General features: G+C 40.0%; 1 protein-coding gene across 1 annotated transcript in view; it reads left to right on the forward strand.

Annotated features, from left to right (window-relative positions):
• LOC111319871 (uncharacterized) overlaps positions 1–11817 on the forward strand; it is a 40681-nt gene that overhangs the window by 11120 nt on the left and 17744 nt on the right. The window contains exons 13-24 of the mRNA XM_022922602.2: positions 833–973; positions 1229–1422; positions 2613–2757; positions 4044–4396; positions 5193–5334; positions 6034–6362; positions 6916–7057; positions 7418–7770; positions 8366–8507; positions 9095–9426; positions 9845–9986; positions 11320–11666. Coding sequence (XP_022778337.2) covers positions 833–973; positions 1229–1422; positions 2613–2757; positions 4044–4396; positions 5193–5334; positions 6034–6362; positions 6916–7057; positions 7418–7770; positions 8366–8507; positions 9095–9426; positions 9845–9986; positions 11320–11666 — 2762 coding nt within the window. The remainder of the gene's footprint in view (positions 1–832; positions 974–1228; positions 1423–2612; positions 2758–4043; positions 4397–5192; positions 5335–6033; positions 6363–6915; positions 7058–7417; positions 7771–8365; positions 8508–9094; positions 9427–9844; positions 9987–11319; positions 11667–11817) is intronic.

The raw sequence follows: 11817 nt of genomic DNA on the forward strand, positions 1-11817 counted from the left end.
ATCATATGTATATAGGAAGTCTGTGTTTCGGTTTTTCCGTGTAACAGTGCTGGATACTGTACTTAAAAGTAGAACGCAATAGATGTTAAGTAGAAAAATACGACGACTACGTTTTTGTCCCTGCATAAAATAAAATAAAATCCCCTGATGAGTGAGCAATCAAGAAACAGGCTTGTAGCATTGAATTGGTAGCGGAATATCTCGTTTCTGTATATAGTAATTTTAGACTGCTTCATAAATGCTGATAAGCACGAAATGAGGTTGGAAAGAAATTAACGGCTGCATGATGAACTTAATTAGAGGCAGGAGCTTACAATAGTAATAATGCCATGTTATTTAATTCAGACGCATGTAACGGACTTACATACGAGTATTTTTACAGCCATCGATTATCACCAAATACGACTTTGAGTCATCCACCAAATCATCATCTTTGAATTCCTAACCGGGTTGAAGATAACTTGGATTTGTAAGTTGTCTAAAGGCATCTAAGGTGTTTGAAGATCAATCTAAGAGCTATTACTATACATTTACTTACGTCATACCTACAGACAATAAATTTTTTATATGCAGAAGTGACGTCAGTACCTACAGACAATAGTTTTATGCGCTCAGGAATATACATAATAAAACAATTATTGGATTCGGTTTCCGCATGATAGCGACAGTTATCAAGGCCTCATAACACAAAACTTTGGCCTTGATAATTATCGCTATCATGCTCAACCTCATCCAATAATTGTTAAATAACCAGGTTACAGACTTTTAACATTCTCAGCATATAGAATAAAAACTCTCTTTTTCATTAAAAAAAAAAAAAAATTAAAAACAGGCGTTGAACCCCCTAAGATCGAATGTTTTTCGGCTCTGGGAATGGAAAATGGCGCGATTCCAGATTCAGCTATTGTAGCATCATCACGTTACAACCAGTGGTGGGGACCTGAGCGCGGAAGACTGAACGAGAAAAAAGAAGGTAAGAAATTGTTTAAATAGCTATGGTTTTCTAGTGTCACTAGTGGCCTTTAAAAAAGAAGAAAAAACAAAAAACACACACAAAACACAGAAAGTACAGTGTAGAGGAAATAAGATGGCCAGCGTCCCAACACATGAACTATTTTTGTGGCAAGCTGGCAGCGTTGATCATGGCAAAGGAACATTAACGCTAATAATGTAAACGGGTGTAAATTAGCAGTTCTGATTATTACAAATCATTGATATCATTAATTAGGTAGCTTCCATGGAGGCTGGATCTCCCAATACCAAGACGATAAGCAGTTCCTGCAGATTGACTTGCAAAGGGTGACCAAAGTGACCGGGATCGCTACACAAGGGCGCTATGACGCAGGTTGGTGGTCAAAGACCTATACCTTGGAATACAGTGTTCATGGAGGAACATTTGTACCATACATTAGTGGGAATGAGGTATGTCGTTATTCTTTGAAGCAGCTTCTGTTGATAAACCGCTATTCATGCTGCTGTCTGAATAGCAGTTTATCCATCATGTGTTTTTTTCGCGTAACCATCTAGACTTCTAACGACAACCTTTCACCGCTGGGTTACTGTTCTGTGAATAGCCATTTTATTCACTGGTCGGGCTTGTTCATTGGATGAAATCACCCGTGCTTTTTATGATCGGGGCCAGGTCAACAGAATATACCATATTCATCTTTACCATTTCTCTCAAATGAAATAGTCTTATTAGCTCTGACTGAATAATTAAGAGATCGTAGAATCATCCTTTCAACAAGTAATTAAGATTTTGGATTGTAATCGTATAATTAAACGTGTTAATGCTTACATTTAGGACAGACGTTCAAAACAGAAAGATATTTAGTATAAAAATCCCTCAGTTTCGGCGGCTGGTATGTCGGCTGATAATATCCACGGCTGAAGTTTTTGTCGAGAGGTGAAGCTTCGAGAAAAAATGTGAAAATTTCTCAGCCCGATGGGGTTTTTTCATTTTATAACCTTTCAATTAATTTTCATATCGCGCAAAAACCCTTGTGAAAATCTAGTGTTGATCTTATGGCAGATGCTTATTCGCGACCAGCATTTAAATTTCACCATCACTGGACTCTTCAAAACGAGGTAATTTGGTAATATCAACTAAGTTGAAATTGTAAATTGCCACCGCGAAGATTTAAAAGCTGACGTTTCTAGCGTTAGCCCTTCGTCAGAGCTCGAAACGTCAGCTTTTTAACTCTTCACGTTGGCCAATATACAATTTCAACTTAGTCGATATTACCAAATCACCTTGTTACCCCCACCGACGCAGCACCACAGTCTCTTTAAAAACTTACCCCCCTTTTCAAAACGAGTTTGTTTTTCTTCCGTCTAAGAATGATAGAGATGAAGAGATGAAAATTTTGAGCTGTCTCTCTTCCGCTTCCTTTATCTCTTTTGGGCGGAATATTGAAGGATAAATATTGACGCAGACGGGGATGATTAGGTGAAAACCGTACAGGCTGTATGGTGATTTTCCACCACGTGACGTAAAGTAGTCAACAGAATCACGCGAAAATTAGAGGGTAGGTTGCTATAACAGATATATGACGAAAAGTTTTATAACACTGACGTATATGTAGTAACATCAACTTTCACATTTTTTTTAGGTTTTCCATGGCAACTTCGACTACAAGACTGCTGTTGGCCGGATTATCGACCCACCCATCATCGCTCGATACATCAAAATCAATATCAAAACATTTCAAGGATACCCCTCGATGAGGGTGGAGTTATATGGATGCACTGTCGATGGTATTTTGGCTTCTGTTCTCCTCATCAATGCTCTAATATCTGTTACGAACACATGATAAGTTAATTTAGATTCATATGATATGGAGCTTTAAAGCGCTTTGGCGTTTAAAGTCTTAAAACATTTGCCTTTTGAGAAGAAAGTCAAATTATATGGAAGTACAATCTCACAAGGTATGCCAGCACCACACAAGGCCAAATAAGCCTTGCTACATAAATTATGGGAGAATTGGGTGGTGGATTTCCTGGTAGACTGAGAGAGATTGCATGTGTTCTGGGGGATTCAGAGAAAGGAGGCGGGGGGGTGGGTGGGGCGAAGGCGTGAGGGAGGAGTTGAGGCGTGACGCAACCTTTACTTAGCTGGCATATTTACTACTTACTTTGCAAGCTACTTAAGTAAAGGTAAAGGTGTTTTCCAGCCGTTTTTTGAGTGTGTTTTTGTTAGCGAGAAAGGTAGCTTGCAAATTTCATACTCTGACCATGGATAACATAGGAAAAAGGGAATTCTAATGCTCGTTTAATATTCATCGCATCAGCCTTCCACGAGGGGCCGTAAGGGGGGTCCTTCTCACGATTTATATTACGACTATTGAATATAACAAATAACGAATCACGGTAATCAATATTCTCATTTCACGCTTCACGCTAAATAACATGATAACGAAAAAGGATTTTCCGTGAATTTCTTCCTCTTTTCACGCCAAGCGTCAGTTGCAATGTTTTTCTTCACGCGATGGCGCCTTTTTGCCAAAAGAAGATCAAAGAACTAAACTGATTCATACCCTTATCAGTTGTCACGCAAGATCTAGAATAAGTAAGTCACACTAACAACGCCCGGAGAGTTTCGCGTTGCTTTGTAGATGTAAGTCTTCGGCGAGTAATCTTTCACGGAAAAAAATGGATGACGGAAAATAATTTCTTTTCCTCACTTCTCACGACTGGCATATCGTTCACAGTTCACGACTTTTAACTTTATACAATCACCAATCACGTCAATTAAAACAGCTGATCACGTTTCACGAAAAACCCCCTCACGGCCCCTCTTCCACCCTTTAGGTGATTTATTACATGGCTGTTGACTAACAATTATAATAATTTTAGTTGAAGCACTTTTAGTTGAATACTTCCAACGACAATGTAAACCATCATGACTTTCATGACATTAATTCTTACTGTCTTTTCTAAGGCAGTTACTCAGTGTATGCAATAATATCTGATAGTTATTAAGTTATTAAGTTTATTTGTACCCCTCTTCGTTGAAACAAGCAACTTACGTTGTGCTCGTGTAGGTGATTCAGTCCCAAAACCACCACAATGCATGGAGGCCTTGGGTATGGAAAGTGGTGAGATACCAGACTCCGCTATCTCAGCATCTTCCTCAGCTAACGTTAACAGCTATGCTCCTTCCATTGGCCGCCTTCATTTTCTTAGTTCTGGCAGCGGAAAATATGGCAGCTGGGCTGCCGGAGCCAACAATCTACTGCAGTGGTTGCAGGTTGATTTTGGAGACTGGAGAAAAATCACAGCTGTTGCTACACAGGGAAGACAGGACTCCAATCAGTGGGTTAAGCTGTATAGCCTATCTTTCAGCTATGATTCTGTATTTTGGGAAGTTGTAAACAACGAGCATGGCTCAAAACAGGTATGTTATTAGTAGAGACATGCGTGCCCACGTCAGAGCAACATAGCAGGCCCTCTCCGGCTTCTGGTGGAGCTTCTTTCTAGTTCTTTTTTCTTAGAAACAGGATAGTATTGTTATATTGTTGATAAACCCGTGAAGCTTCACCTAATTACATTTGCACTTATCAAATAATCGAATAGAACGCAGCCATACGAGTTTAAGGTGCAGGTAACCCTTGTAGTCAACTGGAAGCAATCTAGCTTATAATGCTATCCTTACGCTTTCGTCGAGTCAGTGTCATGGCAATCCTATTACACCCTGTAATCTGTTGACGTGGAAGTGTTCACTGAAAAGGTGAATAAATGTTTATACTTTCGTTAGAAACTCAGCGCACACGCACATTTATTAATGGTCTACTTCTATCACATTTCTAGACAAACGGCGATGTACTTAGACGAAACGAAATGCCAAATGGTTAAAATAAATGAGTTATTCGGAATTTTTTTTAAAAAAATTCTTCAATTAAAGGTGATTTTAGATCAAGGAATTACTTGAGATCTTTCCGGTTGTTTGAAACAGTGGCGAAGCACCAGGACTCCATCAAAATGTCGTCAGTTTTAGCTGGCGATCATACAAATCCCACTTATATCTTCTTTAAAAAGAAAAAAAAAAAAAAAAAAGGAGAAATTTGGATATCGAGAACTGCTGTCATTTATGCTTCTAATTCTACGCTTGCTCTTCTTCCTAAAGTAATTACAAACACTGAAGAATAGGTTAAATATGTTTTGAAATCCGTAATGACAATTTTATTGCACAGATTTTTAAAGGTAACTTGGACCGATATACAGTTGTGAGAAACACCTTGTACAGACCAGTTATAACCCGGTACATTCGGATTCATCCTGAAGAATGGAATGGACACATCTCTATGAGAACAGAGTTTTATGGCTGCAGTAAAGGTGAATGAACTAACGCCCCGTCCACACTATCCGATGAAAACGTTCATTGAAAACAGAACTTTTCAAAAACGCTCTCCACAGTTGAACCTTTTGAAAACGCTGTTTTCGTGTGTACGCGTGGACAAACGAAAACGGAATTTTTCGAAAACGCTGACGTAACACTTTCCGTCGCAATCCATTACGCGGGCTCATAATAACGAATTCACATACGTCAACGATGCGCAGTCGGGTTATCGTTTAAAAGTAATCGTTTTCAAATCGATTCATCGTACAAGTGTGGACGGGGCCTAAGTATTCGTGTGATTATCCGAGTGTTTCTTTAATTTCATTGTCTCACTAATCACACTTATTTGCTACTGGTCGTCAATGAGACATTTGAAAGAGGCAATCACTAGCGAGTGAACGATAACCTTATAGCCTGACAAAAATGACCTTGGTTGTTCGCAGGGTGGATAATGCCATCCACCGGCTGGATATATTGCAATCCTGTAGACAGCGCAGTATGTTTTGCTAACACTCATCCGCCGAATAGTGATTTTTCTGTTGCATAGCGTTATCGGCCCTTTGAACAACTGGGCCTTGAACTATCATTTAAATATACTGTGGATGAGATTCACATCGCCTTGTGGAAGATAACTAAATCTTAAAGCTTGCTTTATATGGAAAAGAAATATAAATTCCTTTCTGTTTCTCTCGTAGGATTCGATCCCCCAAAGATAGTTTGTGCATCACCTCTCGGTATGGAAAGCAACATTATTCCCAACTCTGCCTTGAAATCTTCGTCTGTCTATAACCAATACTTTGGACCTGAAAGAAGCAGGTTAAATAAGAAACAGGAGGGAAGCTATTATGGTGGTTGGGCCTCAAAGCACGGCGACGTAGGTCAATGGCTTGAGATAGACTTAGGGAAGATCACAAAGGTCACACAAATCGCGACCCAAGGAAGATATGATGCTAACTGGTGGGTTACGAAGTATACCTTGACCTACAGTGATGGAGGACAATTTAAGTCTTACAAAAACGGCGAGGTGTGTTAAATGTCCTTGATACGTGATTAACAGTTCAATACGAAGCGTTACTGTTATCTTGTGTTAAGAAGAATGAAGGCAATTGATTTTTATTGAAACTTACACGGTAGAACCACGCTAACTCGAACTCCCATGCGAAACAAAAAATGGTTCGTGTTAGCAGGGGTTTCGAGTTGGATGATCGCAATTATCTGAAAAGATGGGACCTAGGGAAATCGGATCTTTTTTACATTACCAGGGCGTTAAGTTAACCGAGTTCAAGTTAGTGGGATTCTACTGTAGTCTTGAAAATCATTTGTTCTTAAAAATATAGTAGAGCCCGCTAACTCAAACTGGCGCTGCAACACGCCTCACCGGATCCGTAATCTTCATGTTCTCAAGCTCCCTGGGAAACTAAAACGCAATCTGATACCATCGATTTGAGAAAAAAACAAAAAAAAAACATAACAAACGAACAAACAAAACTTTTTCAATAATCTGCGCTGATCAAATTTACGATAGCGTTTCGTTTAATCAAAATAAGGAATCTTATATGAAGGTGTCGTATTCAAAGGTGATCATAGGAAATAGCGACAGGAATACAGCAGAAGGTCGAATTCTGGATGAGCCAATAATAGCGCGGTACGTGCGAATCCATCCCATGACTTGGTATGGACACATCTGCATGAGAGTGGAATTATTTGGCTGCAGGGAAGGTAGGCTTCTTATCACCTTATCATTACCGACTGTCCTGGTTAGTAGGGAACGTTAAAGAACCTACGCACTTCTCGAAAAGTGTAGAGAACGTAGCTCCCGGAGTTGTGGTCTGGCCTTGTTGTTGTTTGTACTGGTCTCCATTCAAACAGCTTTAAGCTGAACTGGGCTAGCCTGTCTAAATATCGCAAATATAATACTGATTACTGAGTGGAGAGCCTGTCCCTCCATTTGAAAACAATCCCTTTCGCCGAGTAAAAGCAGGAACTAAATGTACTTAACTGTGAAGCGCAGAGCAGAGTAAAATGCGATTAAAAACGAATTTCTCCTTCTGCTGACTATATTTTTTACTCGTCTAACAGGTTTTAATCCAGGCCCTGCCGAAGAATGTAAGAAAATTCTAGGATTGCAGAATTATCAAATTCCGGACTCAGCTCTCAGTGCCTCTACATCTTACAATGTCAACTCCATGGGTGCGAGAAACGGACGGTTGCATTTCCAGGCAAAGAGCGGCCAGTATGGTGCCTGGGCCGTGAAAAATGGAAAGAATGATCCATTTCAATATTTTCAAGTTGACTTTGGTAACTTTGCAAAGGTTACCGGTGTGGCAACTCAGGGGAGGCAAGATGGCGCTTGGTGGGTGAAGACATACAGTTTATCCTTCAGCAATGAGTGTGTTTTCTTTGAAGACTACAAAGAGGCTAACGTCAAAAAGGTGAGAACGGGACATGGTTATACATAAGAATCCTATTTGAGTTTTAGCATCTGGGAAATCAATAAATTTGCAATAAAACACTTGTCTGGTTTCAGTGATCTTGGAGTTTTGTTAAGGAATTGTCACCGATACTTGCAAGGAAAAAAAAACGGTCGTCAAGCCCTTAAAATAGTTGGACTATTAAGCATGTAAGAAATGACGGTCGATGTTAAGCTTCATTGGTGGTCATCTGCGAAAGGAGAAGATAAGAAGGACCAGAAACGATAATATGAATCAATAAAAAATCATATTCTCTTACATGAATAGAAATTATGGTTTGACTTACCCTGCAAAAAAGACCACCAAAATGAATAGAGTGACTGAAATTAGATAGATAGATCAAGGGAAGTTGAACAAGTTTGTAACTGTTTCTGAGGACAATATCAACCAGGCAATTGGGAAACAAACTTGTTCATGTAGTCAAGGAACCCGTGCCTTGTCTTAGGGAAGTTACTCTTGTGTCTCATGGGGGAATTTGCTTCGTCATTGATGTTACATCAGGCTTTAAAAATTAAGAATAGGTTAATGAACTTGTATTTTTTTATTTGATTTCCAGATTTTTAATGGGAACACTGATCGTTTTACAGTCGTTAGTCATGACCTTAAGATCCCATTCATTGCAAAGTGCGTCCGCATAAACCCAGTCTCATGGCAAGGGCTAATTTCCCTGCGAGCAGAATTCTATGGCTGTAGAGAAGGTAACCTCTAAAAAAACGGCGTTTATAATATGATTTGAGTTTAAAGATGAATTTTAGCCTGTTAGGTATTATATTTACAACATTTGACATCATGTACATCTTTACCTATTCTCTGATCATTAGTTTGCAGTGAACATCTGAAAAACTGACACATCGTCCCTGATTTGGCGGCCTTTCAAATTCACTCTTTTCCATTTCCTCATGCTTTCGGTCAGTCCTTTAAGCTGAAATATATATAGTTGAATACACCGCGGCGTATCAACCACTCCAAGTATCGTATAGCATCTCAAATGCTGCAATACGCCATGCAACACCTTACAATAATCGACCTTGCCCTACCGTTTAGTTTGTATTCATCAGGGTCTTTAAAAGCAAAAAGTTTTTTTTAAATAGAAATACATTATTTCTTCTCTTTCATTCATTTCATCTAAATTACTATGAAATTAAGGGGTCAAACCCTTTGGTACAAAGTAAAGTTTTTTATAAGGGTTCGAAACCCTAAATTACTTTCTGTAGTATTGTGCAATATTGTGCACTGCATCCTGTGTACTTTAATTATGTAAGCTACATTTACTTTTATTGGTTAGGTTTTAAAGATCCTGAGATTGTCTGTGTGTCAGCACTGGGATTAGAAAACAGTCAGATTCCAGATGCTGCTATTTTGGCCTCCTCCCAACACAATATATACTATGGACCAGAAAGAGCGAGGCTGCGTAAAGTTACACAAGGAAGCTATATCGGGGGATGGTCTCCAAAGGCATCCAACACAGGGGAATGGATACAATTTGACCTTGGTGAGAATACAAAAGTGACCAGGATAGCTATCCAGGGTCGCGACAACGCGGATTGGTGGACAACTAGTTATACCTTGTCCTCCAAGCTTGATGGAGGGAGCTTTGAGCCGTACAGCAATGGCCAGGTATTATTACATGCCATCTTTCTTACTTTGTCTCCGCAAAGGATATTTTCGACGTTGCAAATGTTAGAAGAAAGTAAGGAACATACCTTGAAAAATAAGTTCAGAGCCACATAAACTCATAAAAAAGAAATTAAAGGATTAATTTGTTTCGCTAAGTTGGCATGTATATATTTACTAGTAAAATGCCAAACGACAGCTAAACAGTAAAAACATTGCTATTAATATTGGCAGAAGGAAAAAAACAGTGGTTTAACCTTGAAAAAGTATATTACGTTGACGAGGAACGATTTTAATCTTTAAAACCCCAGTCTTTGTGAAACGGGCCTGTGAGCTTCTCTCGTATTTAGGGCCACCCTAGTTAACCAATGATTTGATCTGGTCTCACTCTATACGATACACGCAATTCAATGCATTCCAGGTATTTCTTGGAAGTCGAGACAGAAATACGCCGGCAGGCAGCATGATAAATCCACCAATCATTGCACGCTTCATCAAGATTCACCCCAAAACCTGGCAGGGATTCATTGCTTTACGAGTGGAACTGTATGGATGCAGAGAAGGTGATTTTGATATCAAATATGGACATGAGCACGAGGGTTAACAAATGATTACATGAATGAATAGATGGATACAAAATCAGCAAACATATCTCTTGGTGACTGAGTCACTGGCGGGCTGTTTGAGTGAGTGAGTGAGTGAGTGAGTGACTAAATGAATGACTGACTGACTGACTGACTGGCTGGCTGACTGACTGACTGGCTGACTGACTGACCGACTGACTGGCTGACTGACTGACTGACTGATTGACTGAATGACTGACTGACTGACTGGCTGACTGGCTGACTGGCTGACTGACTGACTGGCTGACTGACTGACTGACTGACTGGCTGGCTGAATGAATGACTACCTGACTGGATGACTGGCTGACTGACTGACTGACTGACTGGCTGGCTGGCTGACTGAATGACTGAATGACAGAATGACTGACTGACTGACTGGCTGACTGGCTGACTGACTGACTGACTGACTGGCTGGCTGAATGAATGACTAACTGACTGGATGACTGGCTGACTGACTGACTGACTGACTGACTGGCTGGCTGACTGACTGACTGACTGACTGACTGGCTGACTGACTGACTGACTGACTGACTGACTGAATGACTGACTAAAGGGTGATAGTTTCGAAAGAAACTGTTTGGGGCTGCGTCGGTGGGAATAACGAAATAATTTGGATACATCAACAAAGTTGAAATGGTAAATTGGCCACCGTAATGATTACAAAAGCTGACGTTTCGAGCGTTAGCCCTTCGTCGGAGCGAATGCTTCGCTCCGACGAAGGGCTGCGTCGGTGGGAGTAACGAAATAATTTGGATATATCAACAAAGTTGAAATGGTAAATTGGCCACCGTAATGATTACAAAAGCTGACGTTTCGAGCGTTAGCCTTTTCGTCGGAGCGAAGCATCAACCTGAATGACTGACTGACTGACTGACTGAATGACTGAATGACTGACTGACTGGCTGACTGAATGACTTACTGATTGAAGGATTAAGCGACTGACACACTGGGTTACTGAATAAGTTAATGAATAAATGAGAGGAAGAATGAATGAAGGAATGAATGAATGAATGAATGAATGAACGAATAGATATACATGTACGACGAGAAGGTGGATAAACGGAAGGAATCTGTTAACGTGAACTCATCTTTCTGTCAAAACTAGTGACGGTATTTAGAGAATCTATTCTTAGTAACAATTGCAGAAGCTGACCATTAACTTCAACAGACACAGTTCCGGGAATGCTTAAAGTGCTAAAGTGACTTATGGTTACTATTCCACATCTTCAGTTCTTAAAATCGAGTTTGCTTTATTTTTCCTGATTGATTAAAGGTTTCACTCCACCAAAACCACCAACCTGCGTAGCACCTCTAGGTATGCAGAATAATCAGATACCAGACTCTGCTTTAAGGGCGTCCACGTCGTACAATGTAAACTCAATGGGACCAAGAAATGGAAGATTGCATTTCCAGGCAAAATCAGGACAGTATGGAGCATGGGCCACCTCAAAAAATGACGAATACCAGTATTTTGAGGTCAGTTTTGGTGATTGGACCCAAGTTACTCAAGTAGCGACCCAAGGAAGACAAGATGGAGGCTGGTGGGTTAAAAGCTACATCCTCGCCAGCAGTGACGATGGCGTGTTTTTTAAGGATTATCAAGAAGACAATATAGTGAAGGTACCTCATCTACAATGAAAAAAATGTCCTTTTGATCTACGGGTACATGTAAAGCACGAATTAAATTCCATTCCATCCCTGTAAGATATCAATTTCACTTGCGTCAAATTTTGGACATATCAGAGGTACCCCTCCTCCTCTAGTTGAGAAT

This window comes from Stylophora pistillata, chromosome 10, assembly GCF_964205215.1.
Source record: "Stylophora pistillata chromosome 10, jaStyPist1.2, whole genome shotgun sequence".
NCBI classification, from domain to species: domain Eukaryota; kingdom Metazoa; phylum Cnidaria; class Anthozoa; order Scleractinia; family Pocilloporidae; genus Stylophora; species Stylophora pistillata.